General features: G+C 46.1%; 1 protein-coding gene across 1 annotated transcript in view; it reads right to left on the bottom strand.

The window, feature by feature from the left end:
- IQCA1 (IQ motif containing with AAA domain 1) overlaps positions 1-26315 on the bottom strand; it is a 140142-nt gene that overhangs the window by 30769 nt on the left and 83058 nt on the right. The window contains 6 exon segments of the mRNA XM_056856864.1: positions 2656-2738; positions 8097-8173; positions 13216-13308; positions 20054-20160; positions 25110-25185; positions 25895-26029. Of these exon segments, the coding sequence (XP_056712842.1) occupies positions 2656-2738; positions 8097-8173; positions 13216-13308; positions 20054-20160; positions 25110-25185; positions 25895-26029 (571 nt within the window).

Raw genomic sequence — 26315 nt, 5'->3', positions numbered from 1 at the left:
CCAGAATAGAATTCATAAGCAAGTATAAACTGTGAGATGTTACAGCATGTTAATCGCTTAAGCTGTAAGTGGTGCAGAAGTTGAGTCTGGTGCCGCGATTGACAACTTCCATGCTTCTTGGTCCATGAGTGAATATGGAAAGTGCCTTGCCAACTGTCTTAAAGTGACTTAAAATCTTAGTATTTCTTGTTTTTCAAAAAAGGAAAAACAGTACCCTTAACAGCTAAATAGGACTTCCAGGTTCAGATCACCTCTGAATAGCAGATTTTTGAGGGGTGTGGAGAAATGTTCTCCATCCTAGAATTCGGCCCAATATTTCACATATTGGGAGTACTCTCTGTTTATAAGCTAGAACCTGGCTGCAAAATTGTAGCTGGTAGAAAGGAGGGAGCGGGGGTGGTGGTTGAGCCATTAAGCCCAAGCACAGAGTTGGCCGAAGTAGGACAATGGGTTTACCATCTCACGCTTTGCTAGAATGCTACACCTAAAACAGGAGTGGGGAATGTCAGGCCCGGGGGCCGTTTAAGGCCCGCAAAATCATTTGGTCTGGCCCTTCGTGGGTCCTGGCAGATCTCTAGCACAGAAGGATCTAAGACTGGCGATCCGCCCCCTCCCGCGGACAGGAATAGCATCTATTCAAGGCGGATGTTTGTTTTGCTGAGAAAAAGAACCTTTTTTCCTCCTTGAAGAAGAGTTGTTAGCTATGGAGCTGCTAGGACCGCCCAAGAAACTATGTTAACCCTTTCCCACCAGGGGCGTAGAGAATCATATTTCCTCTGTACTACAAGAGGGCTGGGGGCAGAAGTGGGGACAATAGAGGGCTTAAAGGGGGCAGGGCCAGAATGCGTGAGGGGGCCCCCGAGTTCTTAGTCAGTGTGTCCTCATTTCAACCCTGCAGGTGGAGGTAGCCAGAGCTGGCTGTAGAATCCGGCCCTGACTGTGCGGGGCAGAAGCAACTCCGGCTGGACCATCCTGTGCCAACAGGTGGGTGAGTGCGCCACCGGTTGGATGCCTGCCCGCTTGCCCATGCAGGGGGGGGTCATCTGGGACAGCTGCCTGCTTGGGGCTTGGTCGGCTAAATTTTAAGTTGATAATTTTATATGGCCCGCAAATGATGTTATAAATATCCAAATGGCCCTTGGCGGGAAAAAGGTTCCCCACCCCTGACCTAAAAGGACAGAGAGGGGGACAGCTAAATGGCTGGAAAGTTTTATCTTCCAGGAAGATCAGATCAACCCTGGGGTGCAGATTCTTCCAAGGGTAGATTATAAATTCCCAGGAGATGGGAAAAAAACCTGTTTTCTGTTACGACTTCTGACCAGGGAGGCACCAGCCACAAGGACTGTATCTCGATCATGTGACAAGGTGCAATGGGGAGCAGTTCTAAATATGAGAACTAAGACAATGCTGAATTTTAAACTACTGCAATTTCAAGTAATCCTAGCCGGTTCTAAACATCGTTTAGGGCAAGAACCAAGTTTCTTTGTACCCTTGTTCTGTCTGAAAGCTTGAACAAACAACGTGTATACTTTTTTATTCATCTTGGGATGTCCATGGGGCTTTCCCACATCCCAGGGACCAGCCCGAAGGGGCAAGGGGGGGGGGCTTGCAAGTCAATTCCTTCATAAAGGATATGGAAAATAAATATCTCCCCCCTCCCTCTTGCATCCCATTTTCCTTCTGTCTGATCCATTGACATCCAGGCAACCTGCTTTCTCTCATGGAGTCACTGTCTTTTTCTCCCCCCCCCCTCAGGCAGCTGTCATTGCCCCATTATTAAGTAAGATCTGCGCTGGCCTCCCTACTCCCCACCTTCAGTTTATGACCTATTTGAGGGTGGATAGCCGAACCGCTTATATACTATGGTTGGCCTTACCTGCTACAGTATGCACTTATATACGGCAACCATCTTTTAAATTAATCGGGTTGTTCTGTGGTTTTATAGTTTTATATATTTTATTGTTATTGTTATACTGGAAATTTTGGTGTTGTAACCCGCCCTGAGCCCGGCCTTGCCAGGGGAGGGAGGGCTAGAAATACAAAAATAAATAAATAAAAATAAATAATGTCATCGCGTGATGGAACCTGACAAAAAAACCCACTCAATTCCCTATACATTTCTCCACACATAATTTCTTGGTGCACGGAGCACCAAACCTCCCCCATCCCCCCCCCACAAGTGGCTCCGGCTGCTTCCTTGACTGGGCAAGCTGCAGCCCCTATAATTTATAGCTGACACTGCAGAAAGAAGGATAACATTGTTGACTGTGCAAGCTCATACCACTGGCTAGTGCTCTGATACATAATTACAGCAGGAAATTTGAAACCTTATGACTTTATTGATGCAAAATGGATTCAGCAGGAGGTCTGAATTTTTGACAAAATACAAACTGGGGAAAAGGAGATAAGTCAGGTATGTTTTGCTTGTGCAAAAAAGGTCAAGTGGAAAATATGTGGCTAGAAGCTTGACAAAAACCAAACTTCTATCACTTGTTCTTTCTTAACCGGACTTTTCTGAAATTTAGGAGGGGCAGGACTTTCAGGCACTGTAATGGCAGAATATGAATTAACCCCCATGGTGCAGACTTAGGGAACTTGTTCCTGCCATTCCAAAGTTTAAATGTATGGTACTGGCGGAGAAAGTTCATACTTTACCCACATAATCGCTGAGCTTCACTTTCTTGGCTCTTATTAATATCCCTTCTTCTACCAGTTCCTTGAAGAGAGAATCAATGGTCCTAGACACAGAGTCATAATTTAAGTACGTGACCCTAGCCAAAGGCACCTTCTAGTGAAAGTTTCCATTGTTATTCACAGTATAAGCTATTGATAACCTACTTTCAGCCCGGCAGATCCACAGAATGGCTTAAAGCAGACAAAAACACAGAACTGTGACACAAATAACAAAAGCGATAATAAAGAAATTAAAAACCATAAAACAGAACAATAACCGCCAACAACAGACCAAAATGGAGAAAGGGGAGGGGGGGAAGCAGCAGTGGTTAAAACTCAGCCCGTGTGGGATGGAGAGCCAGTGGGATGCAGTGCATAACTGGGAGACTCAGATGCAAATACTCACCCTTCCCTTGGAAGCTTGCTGGGTGGCCTTGGGCTAGTCACTCCTTCTCAGCGTGACACACCTCAAGGAATTGTTGAGAAGCTAAAAAGGGCAGGGGAAGGCAGTACCACCGGGTGCTGGGAGGCAGCAACGGAGCCACCAGGACGACAGCTGCACCCACGGTGCAGGTGTGCAGCCTCAGAAAGGCTAGTGGGACTGGCGCCAGTGAGTGACGTCATCCCCCTAAACCCACACCGGGTTCTACTAGCCATTCAGAAGAGGCGCTTGCACGCAGCCGTGGTCCTGGTAGCTCCGTCACCACCTCTTGTCACCTGCTTGAACAGCACTAGCGACCCCTCCCCCTTCAGTGGAAATACAGGGGTGGAAGCTGGGATGCTCCTTCCGCCACCCCCTCCCCACAAGCCACAGATGCAGGTGAGTAGGGCTGTCAATTCGGTTCGGCCCGAACTGAAAATCAGCCGAATTTCCCTTGATTCGGCGGTTTTTAGTTCGGGAGGAACCGAACTCAAAACTGGCGGGCAACCGGGGGGGCCGAATTCAGCGAGTTCGGGAATAAATTCGGCCAATTCGGGGCCGTCAGTAAGCAGTATAACCTTCAGTAAGCAGCATTCTCCTCCCCCGGCCAATCGGTGGCCAAGCTGGGTCTTCTTCTGGCCAATCAGTCAGGATTGAGTACTGGAGGAATCAGCTGATGTGCGGCCGCCGGGGAAAGAGAGAGAGAGAGAGGGAAATCCTCATGTGTGTGTGAGGGGGTGCTTGTGCACATTCGCTCCTTTCCGTGGCTGCAGGGGGCGCATTTTTTGGGGTACCGACCCCAAACTTTCAGGGGATATTCAGACAGGTTTTCTTAAGAGACCACCCAAGTTTTGTAAACATTGGGTCAGGGGGTCCCGAGATATGGGCTCCCCTTTTTCTTTCCATGGCTGCAGAGGGCGCATTTTTGGGTGTGCCGACCCCAAACTTTCAGCAGAGCATCAGACAAGGCTTCTTAAGATACCCCCCAAGTTTTGTAAACATTGGGTCAGGGCCCCCCGAGATATGGGCTCCACCCCTTTTTCCTCTCCCCCCTTTTCCATTTTCGTGGCTGCAGGGGGCGCTTTTTTGGGGGTGCAGCCCCCAAACTTTTATCATAGCTTCAGAGAATCCCTCTTAAGAGACCACCGAAGTTTTGTAAAGATGGGTTCAGTGGGGGCTGAAATATCGGCTCCCCCCCTTTTCTCTTTCCGTGGCTGCAGGGGGCGCATTTTTGGGTGTGCCGACCCCAGACTTTCAGCGGAGCTTCAGTCAAGGCTTTTTAAGAGACCACCCAAGTTTTGTAAACATTGGGTCAGGGCCCCCCGAGATATGGGCTTTCCCCTTTTCCCTATTGGGATGAATGGATCACCCTCGAGAGATGCATACATATGGATCTTATATTGGATACAAATGGAATCATATTGGATTACCCAGCCTCCCAGCCCCTCCTGCTGGAACAGAAGACAGCCACAGTAAGACCCCTTTGGGGGCTTTAATCTATATTTTTTCTTTTCTGTGTGTGTGTGTGGGGGAAAGCAGAGTCTGTGTGTGTGTGTGGGGAGGGAGCAGTTTCTGTGGGTGGGGGGGGGGAAGCCAAAGGGGGCTTTTGCCGGTTCTGCCTGGGGTGTGTGTTCCCCCTCCAGTCTCTCTCTCCCTGGTTTGAGGGGGGGCTTCATTTTTATTCTTCAGGTTTTTCCTCATTCATAAGATCAGTTAGGTTATTTTGACGCTTGCTCAAAACTGGTTTTCAAATGGTGACTTAAAGAATGCATCTGCCTGGTCCCAAGTCCAATGCAAAAGGAGAAATTCCACCCCCTCCTGCTCATTATGCATAGCTAGCTGCCTCTGTCCCTTTCCATGGTATGCAAACTCCCAGGTGTCAGGTGTTGCTTTGCACTGTTGCAAAGGTGTTGCATTGCGTGCTTGTGTTGCTTTGCAGTTGTATTGTTTTGCAAAATTCTTCACACCTGCCCTGCCCTTTGCATGTTTGCAAAGGTGTTTCTTTTCAGTTGTGTTGCTTTGCAAAGTTCTTAGCACCTGCCCCGCCCTTGCTCTCATCAGCTGTTTGTCGGGGCCCGGGAGCTTTGTGCGTGGGCGGCAAGCTCTGCTGAGACATACACATTAAGGGTGGGGGGGACCCCTTTCAGGGCCCATATCTCAGCCCCCCCTGACCCAATCTTTACAAAACTTGGGGAGTCTTTCAATATACGTCCTTTGAAGCTCTGCTGAAAGTTTGGGACCTCTAAGCCCAAAAATGCCCCCCCCCAGAGCCGCGGAAAGGCGCGGTTGTGTTTATAATGGCTTTATTCGGCCGAATTTTTTTCCGAACTTTGAATTCCCGCCGAATTGAACGGATCCGAAGTGGGGGAGTTCGGACTTCAGCACCTACCGAACCCACAAGGGCCAAATTTGGCCGAATCCGAACTGTACCGATTTTTTTTTTTGACAGCCCTACAGGTGAGTCCTCCTCCGCTACCCCAAGAGAACTAAGCAGCTACGTATGATCAAACATGCTCACATCTCCAAGGACCTTGTCCAGTTCCTCAGGGCCCTCATATTGAAAAACGTCCAACACAAGAGAACCAGTGGATACCCTAGGAACACTGAGCACTCTATACTTAAAGGGGCATCCATGTTGGTGCAGATATGGGAGACTTTATTTGAGATGTATTTAGGAAATTGGGTGCAGCAGGCCACCAAGATGTCCTCTAACCTCCCAACACACAAGATGCACAAGCAAAAGACAGCTTCAAGTAATTCATGTTCTTGAAAATATCTTTGAACATGATGAGCAACTAGCTTTTAGAAAGGTTTGTGGAAGCAATTCTGCAGTACATAGGTTGAAACCACCAGAGATTCCTATAGACAGAAGGATTCCCATCTGCAAATGCTGATCCTGGGGAAAAGGGTACAGTTCTTGGAGGTGTGTGTGTGTGAGTCACAGATCTGCAGCAGGAAAAGAGAACTGGCAAAAATCACCTCTATTTTGCAGAAATCCCTCTACTTGATTCAAGCTCATGTGTCTTGACTTGGAACTAGTTACTGAAATGAAACACTACAATAGCATTGTCTCATGAGGGTGCTCCTATGCGGTTCACCTCTAATAGCGTGGAAAGTGGTAGACAGTGGTATTTGGGGCACGGCTAGGAAGGCAAGTAGACTCTCTGGTGGGAAGTTGAACTGAATTCTGCATAACTGCTCAGACCTGCTTGCTGCTTTACCATGTCATGATTTGGAAATGCTTAAGGTGAAAACCGTTTGTGAAAGGCAAGCCTTCCATGTCTCAAATAGTAACTAGATTCTAGCTATGAGTAACTATCTTTGAATACTGTGGAGTGGAGGGGCTTCTTTTTATCAAGAGTTCTAACTTGGCTGCATTTTGTTGCATGTTCTCATACTGCTGTTTGGGAATTTTAGGGGAAGGGAAGCAGAAAGCAGCCTGTTGCCTAGGCAACTATTCTCTCTCCTGGGTATGTTGAGCATCACCCACAATGCCTTCTCCATGGTCCGTGGCCCTGCTTGCAAAGGAGGAGGTGGAGGCAGCTGCAGCAGCTCCCCCAACATTCATTCAAAAACAGCAGTCAGGACAAATGTCACCAGTAGCAGGCAGGAGGTTGAAGGCATCAACCTCTGAGAATGTGACAACAGCCACTACGGGCCTTGCTTGCCTGGTCTGATGAGGGTGTGGCAACGGCAGCATGGGCTCAAAATGCATCTCATTCATAATGGTTCGGGTGGGGGGGATCAACTTCCTGCTCATTGTTTTTGAACCTTCCCCTGAAAACAGCAGGGAAGGATGCTGTTTGCACTTGAAGGTGGAACAGGAAAAGCCGAATCACTGGCAAGAGGAAGCTTGTCAGTGTGGTATAGTGGAGCGGTGGAGTCTGATCTGGAGAACCAGGTTTGATTCCCCACTCCTCCACATGAGCAGTGGACACTAATCTGGTGAACTGGGTTGGTTTCCCCGCTCCTCCACATGAAGCCAGCTGGGTGACCTTGGGCTAGTCACAGCTCTTAGAGCTCTCTCAGCCCGACCTACCTCACATGAACACATGAAGCTGCCTTCTACTAAATCAGACCCTTGGTCCATCAAAGTCAGTATTGTCTACTCAGACTGGCAGTGGCTCTCCAGGGTCTCAGGCAGAGGTCTTTCACATCACCTACTCGCCTAGTCCCTTTAACTGGAGATGCTGGGGATTGAACCTAGGAACTTCTGCATGCCAAGCAGATGCTCTATTACTGAGCCACAGCCCCTCTCTCTACCTCACAGGGTGTCTGTTGTGGGGAGAGGAAGGGAAGGCGATTGTAAGACAGGTTGATTCTCCCTTAAGTGGTAGAGAAAGTCGGCATATAAAAGCCAACTCTTCCTCTTCCTCCTTCCACCCATCCACCCACCCACCTACTTTCTCCACTTACATGGCTTCTTGGTTCCCCCCCCCTCCCAGGGCAGCTTAAAATGCCACCAACCCTCCAAGCTCCCCACAGATGGCCCTCTTGTACAGCAATATATAAAACAACATTAAGAGTTTACCCTGGTCTTGATTCTTGCGTTATGAGAAGAAGAAATGCTGCTTTGTTAAATTATCAAAGAAGAGCTGACTGGTATCCTATTTCAGGGATGTTAGAAACAGATGGGGAAAATCTGAGAGATATCTGAAACTACCAGTTGCTACTACACCTGCCGCAAGGAATAAAATTTAATGACAATTCTTCAAAGAACCATTAGACGTATGCTTGAAAATACACGGAACGAAAGACCACAGCACTCACGACCTAACATAAACTTTCTGCAAATTGATGGTTGACCTTTCCTTATCTAAATTTCTTTACATTTTATAGCCATTAAAAAGAATTTAACATTATATTTCCTGTAATTGCCGAGGAATTGGAGCTACCAGGTTCAGGCTTATGACTACCAACTCTGACTCTCCTTTGTGTTTGAACAAAGCCAAAAAAGAGAGAGACTTCAATGTGAAACGCAGAGGTGCAGGTGAATTTTTACCTGTCAGGAGTCAGATCTTTATCCTTCTTAGATTTTTTCTTCCTTCCGTCCTTTTTTCCTTTTTTCCTCCCCTTTTTCTAAGGGCCATAAATGGAAATAAGTTAGCAAAGGGAAAACTTCTACACTTTTGGAAGCAATCTATAGATGGCTGTGAATACTTTTGGTGGATGGCAACTTAATACTCCAACACCCCCAGTAGATCATAACACTTATTTGCACAACGCTGTTTGTGTTAGAAGAGCGACCTCCAAACTTCTCATACCAGAGACATGATTCTTTTCTGGATTATGGATAGAGGCATACTTAATTCTATGCTTACAGAGACAGGTTGATATTTCCTCAGTCAGCTACCAGAACAATGTCAATTACAGGAGAATCCAGTTAATATTTATTCCCAGCTCCTCCTTTGCCCATTTGGTCAGGAGAGTGGAATGGGACCTGCTTTCCTAGCAATGGCGATCCTTATCAAACACCCCTACATTTAACTGCTGTAGTGTGGGCTGTGTTAGGGAATGCCCTTTGGATGATGCCACTGCTAGTATACTGGCAGAAAGAGCAAGGATCAGTGATACATGGGGTACCTCATGGTGACAATTTTTTAAGGTTCATTTCAGACCCTCTCACAGCACATTAGCTAGTTTAGCACACTAGATTTTGCAGTCAGTCATGAACATGGGCATATAATAACGCCAAGATGATGTGCAGTATTTCCTATGTCTCCTTCCTCTATTTCTAACAGGAGGAATGTTCCCTCTTCCCCTGGTCCACTAGGGGCTACTTGACAAAGTACTTCAAGGAGGAAGTTGTGGCAGTGTGTGCTACTTTGTCACTGCCTGTCCAATGCTACTAGTCATTTATGCTTGGAAATTAGCCACGCGGTCCAGGTTGAAGTGTCCCACTTTTTTGGCGGGGAGTTTTTCATGATTACTCCTCTCTTCAGAAGTCACCATGCAGCCAGCATCCACTTTCCTTGCATTTCTAAAGAGCCCTTTTAACGCAATTCTTATTTCGGCTGTTTTTCGGTTCGGGACAAACCGAATCGACAGCCCTAGGAAGCTCTTTAGCAAATTGCACAAAACGTTCCATGCAAATCTGGGGGCCTTGGCAATTGTGGTATGGGGTTGCTTAGCAACCCAAAATGGCTGACAAGATCTTATGACATCTCAGTTGTCTTTTTGATAATGTTTTACTTCCAATGACTAAGCTTGCACATATACAATTTGCACTTTCCCCCCTAAAATGTCTTTATTTTTCTGCAAACCTAGGGGTTTCCCCAGGTTTGCTGGGGCCTTGGATAGCCCTTCCTTGTGGTTTTTTTTTTAAAATCTGAATGGGAATGGAGTAGGGGAAGGATTTCACCCAGAGCTATTAGATATATGATGAGTTCTTGCAGCATTTAAAGAATATCTGAATGTACAAAATTGACTTCTTTCTATCACATCTAGCAGCATACGAGTGAAATCAGATTTTTGTTTATAATGTAGAGATTATTGTATATAATATTCCTCAAATTGGGGCCTGACAAATCCCAGGCACCAGGTCACAATAGTACCTAAAACATTCATTGCAAGACCTGGTATTTTCAGCAGTGATTTTATTGTAGTGTCTCTTGGAGATCCTCAGCAGAAGTAGAAAACTTGTAATTTCACATCTGAATGGCATAAACATGCACGTGCATACAGTTCTTGTCATAGTTTATATGTTAACGTCAGTGGGGGAAGTAAATTAATTTCTTAACCAGCTGTTTTCTATACTGGCTCCAGTATTCAATTAAATGGAGCTTTTAAAAAAAATAAAGAAATTATGAGAAATTGGGGAGAAGTCAAGTTAAGGCTTATTTTATTTAGAACATTTCCATGCCACCTTTTGACCTAGCTGAGAGTTAGAGGTTAGCTTTCTGTTTTGGTGATGGCAACCAGGGTTAGCCCACATTTATTTATGTACTGCGACACTTTTGACATAGCTTCAGTAAAATTATGAGAAACTGTGAACAGTCTGGGAGTAGGTTTTGTGGTAGTCATAACTACAAAATGTGGTCATGAAAACACAAAAAACCCTGAAGGCTGAAAAATGAGTCTGGCGCTTAACTTTTGGAGCTGGCTCCTAGAACACCCTCCCCTCCAATTATTGGCCTGCCTCAGGGATCTATACCTTGTGACACACCACTTGCCAGGGAATCAGCAGGGCCATCTGAGCCACTCCCAGGGCAACTGGAAGTTGATTGGGTGGCACAGGGAGTTCCTTATTTGGAAATATTCCCAGGACCTGTTGTTCAGCCTGGAAAGAAGGCGGCTAAGGGGAGACATGATAGAGGTCTATAAAATTATGCATGGCATGGAGAGAGTGGACAGGGAGAAATTTTTCTCCCTCTCAGAATACTAGAACACGGGGTCATCTGCTGAAGCTGGAGGGTGGGAGATTCAAAACTGATAAAAGGACTTCACACAACGCAGAGTTAAATTGTGGAACTCCCTGCCCCAGGATGTGGGGATGGCTGCCAACTTGGAAGGCTTTAAGAGGGGAGTGGACATGTTCATGGAGGAGAGGGCTATTCATGGCTACTAGTAAAAATGGATACTAGTCATGATGCATACCTGTTCTCTCCAGGATCAGAGGAGCATGCCTATTATCTTAGGTGCTGTGGAACACAGGCAGGATGGTGCTGCTGCAGTCGTCTTGTTTGTGGGCTTCCTAGAGGCCCCTGGTTGGCCACTGTGTGAACAGACTGCTGGACTGGATGGGCCTTGGTCTGATCCAGCATGGCCTTTCTTATGTTCTTATGACCTGGGAGTCTCCTCTGGCCGATCAAGTAGCATACCTATTAGCTCACCTGTGTCCCCCCTCCCCTCTTTCTCAGTCCAAGTAACACACCCCTGTGGCATCAGCCTCAGGTGACACCATGAGAGAGAGGGGCTGTTTTTACCGGGGGGTACACATGAACACAAGAAGCTGCCTTATACTGAATCAGACCCTTGGTCCTTCAAAGTCAGTCTTGTCTACCAAGACCGGCAGCGGCTCTCAAGGGTCCCAGGCAGAGGTCTTTCACATCACCTACTTGCCTAGACCCTTTAACTGGAGACGCTGGGGACTGAACCTGGGATCCTCTACATGCCAAGCAGATGCTCTACCAGTGAGCCACGGGCCCCTATTGGAGAGAGGGGCAAGAGACTCTCTGCCTCAGCATCCTGACTGGGCTGTGAGCTGGCTGGGGGAAATCTTGGGAGAAAGTATAGTCACATTGATGGGGCAGTTAAGCAGTCCTGCCACTGGGTGGCACCAGTGAAGCAGGCATGAGTGGTTTGGAGCAGATCGGAAGTATGTGGTACCAGAATCCAAGGTACCAATGCATTAAAGCTTGCAGGGATCGAGTGGGGAAGAGAAATAAGGAGGTGCACCACATGTCCCAGGAACTGGACTTTTCCTCTTGCAATGCAGTAGTAGTTTTGAGGCAGGCAAAAGCAACAGGCAGGATGGAACAGGACAAGGCACCGCAATCCGACTACATAGTGAAGCGCCCTTCAACCAGAGTGGGTCTACTGTGGCTCCAATTACAGAGTCAGACACTTGAATACAAACAAAAAATCCCTTTTTCTTGGACTGAGAAAAAGGGGAGGGGGGATCCAGGTGAGCTAACAGGTATGCTGCTCGATTGGCCAGAGGTGATAAAGAAGGCGCTCCCAGGTCCTGGGAATATTTCCAAATAAGGAATAGAGAGGAGACCTCTGGCAGGGAAATGGGATGTTAGAGGCAGTCTTGCTTACCTCATTGTAGCGGGGTTTTGTGGAGGGAAATACCATAATCCAAATCAGGTTAGTTGAACAACGACCCTCTAAGTAGAGAATGCTAATGTAGGGATTTGTTCTTTCTAAGGCTTGAGTACTCAGGTGACCACATCCTTTCTACTAGAGTACTCTTGATTCATTACTGAGTGGGCTGATGAATGGCCAACAACGTACCTTTGGTTTCTAAGTGGCTGAAAGTAGGCACCAGGAAAGGGGAATTGCAAGGGAAGTTTTCCCTCCTTAAAGAACTAGGTTATGAGCTAAATCCTTATATTTGAAAGCCCGCCTCACCCTGTGCATAAAACCAAACTGCTTCTTATAGCATTAAATATACAGTATAATGTCATTGTAATATACAGTATAATGTCATTGTAATATACAGTATAATGTCATTGTAATATACAGTATAATGTCATTGCCAGCGTGTCATTGTAATGTCATTGTAATGCCAGTGTGTCATTGTAATGTCATTGTAGCGGTTAAGAGCGGTGGTTTGGAGTGGTGGACTCTGATCTGGAGAACCAGGTTTGATTCCCCACTCCTCCACATGAGTGGCAGAGGCTAACCTGATTTGTTTCCCCTCTCCTTTGTGCGAAGCCAGCTGGGTGACCTTGGGAAAGTCACAGCTCTCTTAGAGCTCTCTCAGCCCCACCTACCTCACAGGGTGTCTGTTGTGGGGAGGGGAAGGGAAGGTGATTGTAAGCCGGTTTGAGTCTCCCTTAAATGGTAGAGAAAGTCGGCATATAAAAACCAACTCTTCTTCTTCTTCTTATTATTATTATTATACTGTATATTTAATGCTATAAGAAGCAGTTTGGTTCCACACAGTGGAAGCAATATTGCATGGCTAACTGCAGCGCCCTCTCTGGATTGTGCCCTGGTGTGACATTGTGGGAAAGGCAGAAAATGGAGTCGAAGCATTTCATCCATAGGTCCATAACAGGCAGCACAGCTCTGCAAAATACATTTTATAGCGGCGGGGGGGGGGGGAGGAGTAACGGAAGGCAAAAGTAGTTTCCTTCGTTTAAATAAAATACTGCTTAAGCTACATACAATAGAATGTGGCCGCACTGTCACTTCGTATTAGGCATTCCAGAGAAACAAGCTGTCACAGATTAGCCATCTCAGGCAGAACCCTTCGGGTTTCTCAAGAATCGACTTTCCATCTTGTAGTGAGAACTGGTTCAGAAATTACAATGACTTCCGCAATTAGAAAAAGCATGTCACATTGGAGTTGTTGTTTGTGTGCAAGTTAAGAAGCTACCAGGAAGCCTCCTCTGGCTCCCAGTGAAGCTGTGACTCTGCTCCTAACGCGGATTTAGCCAGATTTTACTTACCTTCCCTTTCTTGCCTTTCCTTGCTTTTTTATCTGCCTCTCTGTCCACAGCTAATTTGAGATTCTTCAGCTCATGACGCATCAGCTCATCCACCTGTTTGGGCAGTGACATATGCTCAGTTAGGATGTACCCAAAAACCATGGCTCGTTTTTAACTACGGTTTGTTTGTGAAAACAGGAATCTGTTCTCAGGCCATCACTGAATCGTGGCTTGCCTCTTGCCTGGTTTCAGCGTCGTTGCTCTTTGCGCCACCTTCCTGCCTGGGACTCAGCTAGTATACCACCCTGCTTCACAGGGCCCAACTGAGGGCAAAACACTGCCTTATTACCCACTCCCTTACCTCTGGCCAACAGAAACACGGAGAAGCTGTGCTTGGCAACACTTGGCCGATCTCAGCAAAGTAAGCTGCCAGTACCACTTTGGGCTAACCAGGCAGCCCATTCCTGAGAGGGGCGGTATTGCTGCGGCGGCTGGGAGCGGCGCACTCATGCCTCCTCCTCAGAGGCTTCCCGGCTGCCATAGAAGTAAAAAAAAAAGTATGTAAAAAACAAAACAAAACAAACAAACAAACAAAAAGGGAACGATGCCCCATTGAGAACAGCGAGGCTACAATACCAAAAAAGGTGTTGTGGCTACACCGCTGTGCGAGGGGGCATTCCTGGGGCAAAAGGGTTTAGGAAGCTGAATATCGTCAGCTCCGCCCCTGGGAATGCCTGCCCCACACTGGCGCAGGAGTTCTCTTCTGGGATTTTTACAATTTTTATGGGTTTTTGAAATTTTATTTCAATTTCAGAAACATATAAACATTAAACATAAAAATTCATATTCATACAATTCATATGGAGCTTACTATTTAAATTTACATTTTTATTGTTCACTTCTTTTTGAGTTGCATTATTCTCTTTTCAATTTATCTTCATATCTAATAACATATTTATTGTAAAGCATATATTACCTAAATCTTTATTCTATTTTGATTTAACTTTATTTTTAATTTTCAGCTAATTAAAAAAAGACATTCCTGAAATTCTGAAATTGGTCTATTATGTATAAGGGTATTAATTTTTCCATAATCATATATTCAGTTAATTTACTCATCCATTCATTCAAAACTGGGTAGTTCTCTGCCTTCCATTTTGCTGAATATGTTACTCTTTCTGCCATCATCATGTATATGAATAATTTGCTATGTATTTTTTGAATATTACTTGGCAATATATTTAATAGAATATTTTTCAGATTCATCACAAATGCAAATTTTAATATTGTTTGCATTTCATCATGTATCTCTATCCATTATTTTCTTGCTTTCTTGCATGCGCACCACATATGATAAAATGTTGCATCTGTGTTCTGACATTTTCCACACTTCCCATTGTAATCTTTATCAGCTTTTGCTATATCTTTAGGTGTTATGTACCATCTGAAGAAAATTTTATACCAGTTCTCTCTTAATATTTGACATTCTGTGCATTTAATTTCTTTAGTCCAAAGATTTTCCCATTGACTCATGAATGTTTTCCCCCCAAAATCCCTTCCTTTTTATCGTGCAATCTTTTATGTGCTCTGTTTCAGTATCATAGTGCGATAACGTTTTACAATTTTTTCCTAATAGATGTCTTGGGTTTCCAGTGATTAGCTGTTCGAAAGTCATCTTCCTTTCCTCTTAACTGACCACCTTCTGAGAACATTGCAGCAAAGCAAGTTGGGGAAATATTACATAAGCACCACAATGCTGAAGGGAAGTGTAAAGGGAAAAAATTTCCCCTGAGCATCCAGCCACTGCAAATAATGCAAGTGTAAATGAGCTAAATCCAGAACTTATATTAGCTTTCCAAAGGGCCAGACACAAAACTTGACACTTAGCAGAGAATTTGGTAACATAACAATTTTGTTTCATGTCTCCCCTCAGAGGCATTCTCAGATAAAACAGAGTTGCACTTACCTGTAACTGCTGTTCATCCAGTGTCTTCTGTGCAGGCACGCATAGGACTGCGCAGGCCGGCCGCGGAGATGTTCTGAAAAGCTTCTAGAAGCTTCAAAATACTTGGAGCGCTCCCCCCCCCTTGTCCAGCCCCGAGCGCGGGCTTTTTCCCCGCTCACTGATCACATGACGAGAGGGGGAGGGGGCGCTCCTCCCTCAGTTCTCCCTTCGCTGCCGTGGAGGAGTACATTAAGATGCAGAAAAACCATAAAAACAGCCCACAGCGGGGAAAGGAGGGAGGGATGCATGCCTGCACAGAAGACACTGATGAACAGCAGTTACAGGTAAGTTCAACTCTGTTTTCATCTGCTTGTCTTCTGTGCAGTCCTGCATGGGAGAGTGGCAAGCTCAATTACCTCGGAGGAGGGCGTGGGCTCCTCACTGGAACAATGACTGTAATACCGCTCTTCCCACAGCTGCATCGCTCCTGGAGTCGACATTGATTGAGTAGTGTCGCAGGAACGTAGACGGGGTGGACCACGTGGCAGCTTTGCAGACATCCAGAAGATCCACCCTGCTGAGAAAAGCAGCCGAGGAAGCCTGTGCCCTGGTGGAATGAGCTTTGACAGGCAGAGGGCAGTCCACACGTGCAGAGGCGTAGGCCAACCTAATGGCAGTGACTACCCACCTAGAAATGGATTGGGCTGAGGCCGTCCTCCCCTTACGAGGGCCCTTAAAGCAGAGGAACAGTGACCTGTCCTTACGGAAGGACTTAATCCGATCCAAATAAAACAAAAGTGCTCTATGAACATCCAGTGTGTGCAAGGTTTGTTCGGCGGGGGAAGCCAGTTCTGGGTAAAAAACGGGCAAAACTATGTCCTGTGACATGTGGAAAGGTGTGACAACCTTTGGTCGAAATTGCAGACTAGGCCGCAGAACGACCTTGTTGGGATGGAATTGTGTAAATAGGGCATAGCACTGAAGCGCTGCCAGTTCCCCCACCCTCCTAGCAGAGGTGGTGGCTACTAAAAATGCAGCCTTATAGGTAACAAAAGAAATATCACACGTGGCCATTGGTTCAAATGGTTTATGAGATAAAAAAGATAAAACAAGGGACAAACTCCAGCAATCCAAAGGCTTCTTAACAGTAGGGTACAAACTGAACAGCCCTTTCAATAATCGTTTAGAGTCAGGGGCAGAAAACAGGGTAAAAATACCAACAGGGTCATGATAGTAAGACAGGGCCACCAAGTGGACCTTGATAGATGTAGTAGCTAGACCTGTATCTTTCAAAAGCAGGAGATAACTGAACAAGTCCCGTGGGGGACAAGAAAAGGGGCAAATATGCTGCTGTGTGGCCCAAACGACAAAGTGTTTCCATTTGAGGTGGTAGGAATGCCTGGTTGAGGGTTTCCTGGAGGGCAGAAGGACCTGGGAGACCCTATCAGGATCCTGTGCTATGGCTGGATCAGCCAAGCCGCTAGGTGGAGAGAGGGAAGGTCGTGAAACAAGACCAGACCCATGGACAGAAGGTCTTTCACTTCTGGCAGGAGGTAATGGACTCCCCAGGACATCTCCCAAAGGGAGGGGAACCAAACGCTCTTTGGCCAAAAGGGAGCAATTAAAATTAGATGTGAACCCTCTGCCCTTGCTTTTGCTAATGTCCTCCCGAGGAGAGGGAAGGGAGGGAATGCGTAATAAAGGCCTGCGTTCCAATGGATCTGGAACGCATCCCCGAGGGATGACCTGTCCAACCCCGCCCGGGAACAGAATACAGAATTGGTATTGCATTGGGTAGCAAAAAGGTCCACCATGGGAAAACCCCATTACTGGAAAATAGGGGTAAGGCAAGAGGGCTTTATGGACCATTCGTGATTGCCAGACACCTGCCTGCTTAATAGGTCTGCAGTGATGTTGTCCTGGCCTGCTACGTGGATCGCAGAAAGGGTGATATGGTGGTCGATGGCTCAAGACCAGAGCCGTAGGGCTTCCGCACAGAAGGTAGTAGAGCCCGTGCCACCATGCTTGTTGATATAAAACATGGCCACCGTGTTGTCGGTGGCCACGAGCACTTGTTTCCCTTCCAGGATTGCTGCAAAAGAGACGACAGCATACCTAATTGCCTGAATCTCAAGATGATTAATGTGTAACAAACATTCAGAGGGCGACCAATGCCCCCAAGCCTCATGAGGACCACAGAAGGCACCCCAGTCTGACAGGGAGGCATCAGTGTAGATCACTAAATCGTGAGGGGAAACGCCAAAAGGGCAACCTTTAAAAAGATTAGTCTCCAGAGACCACCACCCAAGGGACCGGAGTACAGATCGAGGGATGGACAATCTATGGTTCTGGGAGTCAACGTTGATAACAAAATGGCGTAAAAACCAATTCTGCAAACTCCTCATATGCATCCTAGCATAGGGCACTACATAGGTCGTGGAGACTATATGTCCAAGTAGCTTTTGTATCTGGACAGCTCTCTGAAAGCGGTTACAGTTAAAGGAAGCGACCATTGACTGAATCATTCGGGCTCTATCCAGTGGGAGAGAGGCCAGCAGAGTGGGGGCATCCAAGACAGCCCCAATGAAAGAAATGCGACGGGCAGGGGATAGGTCACACCCAATGATTTGGCATTCTGCTTATTTTTCCTAATCCTATCGAGGATCGAATCAGTTTCCTCGCTAAAAAGGAATTTGCCCTCGAAGGGCAGGTCTTCTATTCTTGCTTTCGTATCTGCCGGAAGCGTAGAGCTACGGAGCCAGGCATGCCTCCAAACACCACTGCCGAGGCCATTGAGCGACAGGCACTGTCAGCGGCGTGTCGTGCAACATCTACTTGCTGGCGACCCAGCCGGGAACCTTCAGTGAAAGTGCTCTGAGTGAGAGGCTTTTTATCCTCTGGAAGGTACTCTAAGTACTGAGAAACCCGATCCCAGAGAAAAATCTGGTAACGCCCCATTATAGCCATGAAATTACATATGCGCAGGGACAAAGCAGTGGATGAATACATTTTTCGTTTCAAAACATCAAGTTTCCTCCCCTCTTTATCTATGGGGGAGGAATGTGCGCCGCCTTTAAAAGCAGAAGGCAGAGCATCTGTAACAATGGAATTAGGAATGGGATGATGCGACAAAAATTCTGACCCCGCTGGTATAACTTTATACAGAGCCTCCACCCTTTTGGTTGAAGCCCTCATAGTGGAGGGGCGAGACCAAGCTGATAAGGCAATGTCCCTGAGCCCTTGAATAAAAGGGAGTGCAATAGGTCCCGAGTCAGAGGTGTACAGAACTCCCAGGATCGGATCCGTCGATCGGGAATCAGGCTGGGAGTACGGGATATCAAGGGTCTTTGCCATTCCCATGAGCTGATCTGAGTACATTCTCCAGTCCAGAGGAGGGGAGAGAGGCTCAAAATCTCCGACAATGTCATCAGGGGAAGGAATTGAAGACTCCTCGACGTCAATCTCTGAATCAAAGCAGTTGATCCCTGCACGCAGATGCATCGGCGCCGAGGCAGCTTGCATCCTAGGCAGTGGGGCGGCTCTATCTGGGTCCTATATCAACGCTGAAGAGCGACTGGAATGATGATGCCGACGGTAGGTTGTTGGATAGGAAGCTTCCCAATATGCAGGAGGAGGCACGTAGGGGTTTGGAAAATATGGCCATTGGGGCAACATTGGAGCTGGCACTAACCCTCGATGAGGGGCGTTTAGCTGAGCTTCCCTCTCTGCCGACTCCGAAGGGTACAGCTGGAAAGGATCCAGCTCCGAAGATAAAGATCTTACACACCGAAATGGGGAGGGCGTTCTGGATGGGATGAGCGGCTTATACTGCAACCCGGAGACCGAAGCCAAGCCCTCCCCCGGGGAAGCAGACTTACAGCGTCGAGCCAGTCGAGGACTCTGCCCTTGGCTCCGATGCTTAGAAAGCCACGGGGGTGACGGCGACTCTCAGCGCCGAGAGGTTGAAGGCTTCGGAGAAGCAGCGCACTTCGGGGACCTCTGCCGGTGCTTAGAAGCACTTGCAGACAGTGAGGCGTCTGCCGCCCCTCCTCAATGGGCAAAGGCTGCTTGTCAGATTTTTGAGCCTTATTGCCCTTCTGGTCCTTTTTATCGGTCTTATCGGTCCTTTTTCTTCTTGGTTTTAACAGAATCAGAAGCAGGCTTCTCGACCAAAACCGGAGGCTTGGTAACTTTACTGGGCCGGGAGAGAAGAGACAGAAGGGGCTTGTTGCCGCTCCTGCAACTTCAAGGACCGTTTAAGGTGGTCTGCCGCCAGGAGAGCTTCCTCCCACAGGGTAGCTTTAAGGCGGGACGCGTCGTATTGCCTGGCCTTCGGAGTGAGAAGCTGACAGGCCGAACAAGTCTCCGGTACGTGCGTCTTGCCGAGGCAAAGCAGACAAAGATCGTGCTGATAATTTGTGGCCATTTTAAAACCACACTGTGAACATTTCTTGAATAAGGCCATTATAGACGAGTAGGCTCTTCTACAACGGCCCAGTAGCTCTGACGTAATCTCGTCAGAGCTCATGAAGCTGTGTCCTAACTCCGCGGTGGCGAAGAAAGAACTGAGGGAGGAGCGCCCCCTCCCCCCCTCATCATGTGATCAGTGAGCGGGGAAAAAGCCCGTGCTCGGGGCTGGATGAGGGGGGGGAGCGCTCCAAGTATTTTGAAGCTTCTAGAAGCTTTTCAGAACATCTCCGCGGCCGGCCTGCGTCTGCGCAGTCCCATGTGGGACTGCACAGAAGACAAGCAGATGAACTGTACTTTAGCTCTTCTGTATTTCACTTACCTTAATGGTAAAGGCAGGGCAGATGCTAATCAATAAGTATGTCTGACCAGCTCTTGCATTTGTAAAGGAATGCTCTTTGACAACAGCCACTGTTTGTTACAAATGACCTGCTAGAGGAAATTCACCTGTACTCTGATCTCTTCTTCTACTTCTTTCCGCTTTTCTTCTTTGACCAGTTCCGGGTCATACTCCTGTGAGAAGTTCCATCCCTCATCTCTGTTCTGCCAAATATCTATTACCAAGGAACAGGATAAAGGGGAAATAGTTAGTGAAAAGAATGCGCAATTATACGGTTATTCAATGTCATATATAGAATAAATGGAGGTTTTAATTAAGTAAGGTCTGGAATAGAACAGCTGAAATTGACATCTTCAGTAGATGAAATTGACATGTTCAATAGAGACTTCAAGAATTACATCTATGTATCCATATATATTTATTCATAGAATCATAGAGTTAGAAGGTATCACCAGGGTCATCTAGTCCAACCCCCTGCACAATGCAGGAAATTCACAACTACTTCCCCCCCACACCCCCAGTGACCCATACTACAGGACACTAGTATAAAATAAGTTCTTTATTGATGAATGCAGAGGTGGCATGCTACTGAATACTACCTGCTTGAATGTTCATTGAAACTGAAGGCACTTCTGCACAGTGGTTTTGCTGCAGCTCAGCTTCCTTGTGTGTGTGTGCCATCAAATCACAGCTGACTTATGGTGACCCCATAGTGTTTTCAAGGCAAGAGACATTCAGAGGTGGTTTGCCATTGACTGCCTCTGTGTGGGCTGAGCGAGTTTGGAGAAAACTGTGACTGGCCCAGGGTCACCCACCAGGCTTCATAAGAACATAAGAAAGGCCCATCAAGTCCAGCAGTCTGTTCACAAAGTGGCCAACCAGGTGCCTCTAGGAAGCCACAAACAAGACGACTGCAGCAGCACCATCCTGCCTGTGTTTCACGGCACCTAATATAATAGGCATGCTCCTCTGATACTAGAGAGAATAGGCATGCAGCATGACTAGTATCCATTTTAACTAATAGCCATGAATACCCCTTTCCTCCATGAATATGTCCACTCCCTTTTTAAAGCCTTCCAAGCTGGCAGCCATCACCACATCCTGGGGCAGGGAGTTCCACAATTTAACAGTGCGCTGTGTGAAGAATTGAACCCGCTTCTCCAGATTAGAGTCCACTGCTCTTAACCACCACACCATGCTCGCTTCCTTACTGTACAGGTTCTCCCCCCTCAAACTTCCACATAGAATTGTTTTGCTGGTCTTCAGGGTTTTCCCTGAGGTTTCTCCATTTATTTCTCCAGTCCACCTTTGCACCAACGTTGCCGGCTTATTTTTCACACATTTCCTACATGAGAGGCAACGCTCGGCAGTATGGAATCTATTTGCATGTTAGTTTTCTGCTTTATTTACACAGGGTGGGAAGACATGTTTGCAAGCAACTCCCTCTGCAGGTAGACAGCATTAAGATAACCTGGAATGGTAATTTACATGCAGGTCTCACACAGTGCCTTTGGTGCACTGATGGTGGCATCTGGGTCAATTTTTAGGGAGGGGGGAAGAGAAGAAGAAGAAAATTTTTTTTATATGCCGACTTTCTCTACCACTTAAGGGAGAATCAAACCTGCTTACGTCCTCTATATGTGGAACCCAGGGCTAAATTTCTTGCCGGGTTGGTTTCTGGCCTAAACACCTGCCTAGAGCCGAGAAACTAGTATTTTTGTTAAAAGATACAAATAGGTTGGTCTCTTATAAGGACTGCCCTGTATGCTCTGGCAGCAAAGAAAATAAGGGCCAATATGGCTGCTAAGGGAGTAAATCCTCTAAGTTGATTTTAATGGTTGCTAGGTCCCATTGGCTGATTGGGACACCACCACGATTTTTAGCTACTATTTTGTTGTTTTGTATGCATCGATTTAGCAACCAGCTTATGATCACCTTCCCTTCCCCTCCCCACAATAGACACCCTGTGAGGTAGGTAGGGCTGGGAGAGTTGTGATTAGCTCAAGGTCACCCAGCTGGCTTTGTGTGGAGGAGCAGGGAAACAAATCCAGTTCACCAGTTTAGCCTCCACCGCTTGTGTGGAGGAGTGGGGAATCAAACCCGATTCTCCAGATCAGAGTCCACCGCTCCAAACCACCCCTCTTAACCACTACACCAGAATAGCTTTAAATCAGGCCACAGACTGCAAACTGGCTGTTACTTAACTTATTTTTATTGAAAAATTGCTAAGAGCCTGTAAAGTTCTACAAATCACTGGAGACAGGCTCCCCCTGTTGCCTTAAAAGATGGCCATCACAGTGGTTCCCCTGGAGGCTGGGAGCTGATGTTAGCCTTGCTTGTGGAAGGGAGCTGTAAACTGTCCCTCCTCACACCCTGCATAAGTGGGAGACTCTGCTCCCCAAGGTAAAACATCTCTAGCAGGGGTGTGCGCTGCAGGAAGCCTTCATTCCACAGGGGCAATCAACCTAGGCATATGGGGCCATGTAATGCGAACAATCAGGTTTCAGCTTAGTTTGTAGGAATTCGCTTTGAAACTCTTCGGAGTTTCACAGCAAAATGTTCAGAAGTAGTCCTCATTTGCAGCTAAAGTGGGGAATCTGGAAATGAATTAATTTCTTTAAATTACTCTTAGCCCTTTAAATCACATGACGTATACCTTGTAATGTATCAGCAGAGAAAGCTGATTTGTACGGGTTAGAAAGGAACCTCCACCAGAATTTGGAATTTCAGCCTCAAGGGAATAAAGTCATTACATATTGTGAATTTTTAAGAACATTCTTAGATAGGTCAGCAAGTTTCAAGTGCTAACGTTTTCTCAGGGACCTGAGGGCCTACGTAATTATTATCCACAGATAAACTACATAGTTTATCTTTTGAAAATAAATCGTTTATTGCTATCATGCAATTAGATTGATGGTATCATTCCTCAGAGGACAAATCAGTTAGAGACTTGGCTTGGTTGTGCTTGGAAAATGTCTGCTGAGAAGTTTTAAAGATTCAGTTGGCTGAGGGTTTCTACATTTGTAAGAAAGGTAGCTTACAAATATTAAAACATTTAATCAAACTATGAAAAAAAAACACACGCTGAAGGACTTTAAATTGAACATCAAAAGGGTAAGGATGTCACGTTTGGTGTTACCTCAGTGAACGCTGGATTGTTCTAGCGTTGCAAATCCCCTTGAGTACACTCCCATTAATAGCTGGTAAGAGGCCAAAATTAACAATATTATTTAATTTTATTATTTTAATTACAGAGAGCCTTCTTTTCCTTTATGTTTGCCATAAGGACATAAGTTCCTCCTGCTGCTTGAGACCACTGATCTGTCGAGTCCAGCACAGTACTTCACACTGAGGGTAACCAGTTGCCGTGGAGGGCCAAACAAACAAGGGACAGAGGCTGAGGCTGCCCCCTGTTACTGCCTCCCAGCCCTGGTTTTCAGAGATATGCTGCCACTGACTGTGGAGGCTTCCTTCAGTCAAAGTGTTCTTTGTTTCCTCTTTCAAAGATATTTATGCTCGTGGCCCTCAATATCTCCACCAGCACTGAATACCACAGTTTACTTGTTGAGTAAAGAAGGACTTTTGTTTGTCCTGAATCTATTTCTCAACAATTCCATTGAGTGCCTCCAAGTTTCAGTATTATGGGAAACAGAGGAAAAGATCCCTCTATCTATTTTCTCTACCCAGTGCTACCACTGCAGTATTTGAAAAGGAGCAGGTCATCCAGGGAGCAGGTCCAGCCATTCCTATATCTGGAATCTTAAGGTCAACACATTCTCAGTGACCAGTCTCAGGACCAAAAAAGATGTGATAGGGCACCCACATTTGTTCTTTGCCCCATTCACTTCTAAAGTAGATGCCTAATTTTCACAACAAAACGAGCACAAGGACGAGGAGAGCTGAACTTGTCCCTGTCCTGGCCTTCTCTATCTCCATGTTATTGCCATTTGGACTCTCCTTCCACATTAGAAAACTTGTGATCCACCATCAACTCCAATCCGGTCCACCATCCATGTATTGTGGCCTGCAAAGTGCTTGAAAACCCCCAATATTTGTAGCTTTGGGCAGATAACAGGACCAGGAAGTTTATTGGTTTCCAGGTGGGTTTCTATACATGGATGGTGGACTACATTAACTTGGTGAATCACACATAAGAAAAGCCATGCTGGATCAGACCAAGGCCCATCAAGTCCAGCAGTCTGTTCACACAGTGGCCAACCAGGTGCCTCTAGGAAACCCAAAAACAAGACGACTGCAGCAGCATTATCCTGCCTGTGTTTCACAGCACCTAATATATTCGGCATGCTCCTCTTAACCATGGAGAGAATAGGTATGCATCATGACTAGTATCCATTTTTACTAGTAGCCATGAATACTCCTCTCTTCCATGAATATGTCCAATACCCTCCTAAAGCCTTCCAAGTTGGCAGCCATCACCACATCCTGGGGCAGGGAGTTCCACAATTTAACTATGGGTTGTGTAAAGAAATACTTCCTTTTATCAGTTTTGAATCTCACCCTCCAGCTTCTGCAGATGACCCCACGTTCTAGTATTACGACACACCTGGTTCTAGCATGTTGATAGTTTTTTTTAACAATTCTGTTCAATAGTTATTCTGTTAATAGTTTTTTAAAAAACAATTCTGGATAGGAAACATCTCCAAGTTTGTCACCAAAGGATTTAGGGGGAAAATATTAGTTGCACTGGCAACTACTGTAAACAAGAACACATCTGCTTTTAGTTTCAAGAAATTAACTCCCTTTCCCTTCCCATCAAAGTCTATATGACAAATGAAGTCTTTTGATGAAGACGCACCCCCCCACGAATCCCAGATCCTGTTAAACAACTCTAAAATCCCCAGCCACACATTTTAAAAAGAAATCTTTAAAATGCTATTTAAAATACGTTACAATGCATGCACTCTGGCCCAGACAGCATGTGTATCAATCAGTTTTATTTTCTGTATTTCTAGGTCCTTGTTTATGTGTTATAGCAAACCAATCCTAAAGTAAGAGACCCCACGGGGATTTGTACCACTTGACATCTGAGTGCTAATTCTGGATTTTCTTTTTATAAAAGCGTCTTTTCCAACCACGAAGCATATGAGAGGGTCGTAGAATGTCAGCACACAGATTAAGTTCCGTTTCAGCCATGCTACTTGCCTTTATACTTGGTATTTCCTTCTTCCATTATTGGGAGAAAGTTACTGGGGGCCATTTTCCAGCCTTCTTCTTCATTCTAAATGTACAAAATAAAAACTTTGGAATAACTAATTCAGGAGCACAGGTGATTAAAATAAAAATTGATGCTACAAAAAGAGACGTTATGAACAGAAGGGCTTGCTTACAGTGACCCCCCCCCAACAAACGCAATCAAATTACTTTCGCAAAGGAAAGAGGCTGCAGGCAAGTCCAGGGGGAGGGAAGAGAATACAGTGTGGGGAGGGGGAAATGAGATCCCCCTGTGAGTCCTCATGGACCTTCCTCTTGTCATTATCTGAAGCTATATAAATGCTATTATGCTTACATAAAAATCTTCATATTATATATTCCAGATGAGAAAAAAATGTCTTAAGCAGCATTACACATGGGATTTCCCCCCCCCACACACACACACAAACACACACCGTGCTCCCCTAATTTCTGTTAGAAACACTGACAAAGGTTTATTGGAAAAAAATAGAGGCTAGCAATGGTGGGGTGGGGGAAAGCGGAAGATGGAAAGGATGGTAGGGAAAAAGCAGGGGCTAGAGCCAGTGGGGTGAGGTAGGAAAGCCAGGAACTAGAAAGGCATTGGGGGGTGGGGCTGGCATGGGGGTGGCAAGCAGATAAACAAGAGGAATGGTGGCAAGTGGTTGGGGAGAATCTGGGGAGATGGAATTCCCCTCTTCCTAGTGTCTTCAGAGGCCCCCTGAATTATTTTAAAGCCGTATGTTATAATTTTTTACCTCATCTTTCTTCTTTGCTTTATCAGCGTCCTTTTGTTTTCCTTTTTTTCCTTTTTCCTTTTTTTCTTTTTTCCCCTTTTTTCGCCCTTTCTTCTTCTGTTCTTCTGCTTCTCTAGCAGCTATCTCAGCTACAACCTGGTAGGAGAAAAGGTTGTCTAGATTTCCGAAATATTTTAAGTGACATTTATTTATTCATTTACCCCACTTATACCCAGCCTTAATCTGCAATGGGAACAAAAAGCGGCTTACATCGTTCTCCTCTCCGTTTTATCCTCACAACAACCTTGTGATGTAGGCTAGGCTGAAAGCGTGTGACTGGCCCAAGGTCTCCCAGTAAGCTTCCATGGCAGAGCGGGGGTTTGAACCTGGGTCACCAGATCCCAGTTCAACACTTTAACCGCTACACCACACTGGATCTTTA

Source organism: Euleptes europaea, chromosome 10, assembly GCF_029931775.1.
Source record: "Euleptes europaea isolate rEulEur1 chromosome 10, rEulEur1.hap1, whole genome shotgun sequence".
NCBI classification, from domain to species: domain Eukaryota; kingdom Metazoa; phylum Chordata; class Lepidosauria; order Squamata; family Sphaerodactylidae; genus Euleptes; species Euleptes europaea.
This window is presented reverse-complemented; position numbering and strand designations above follow the sequence as displayed.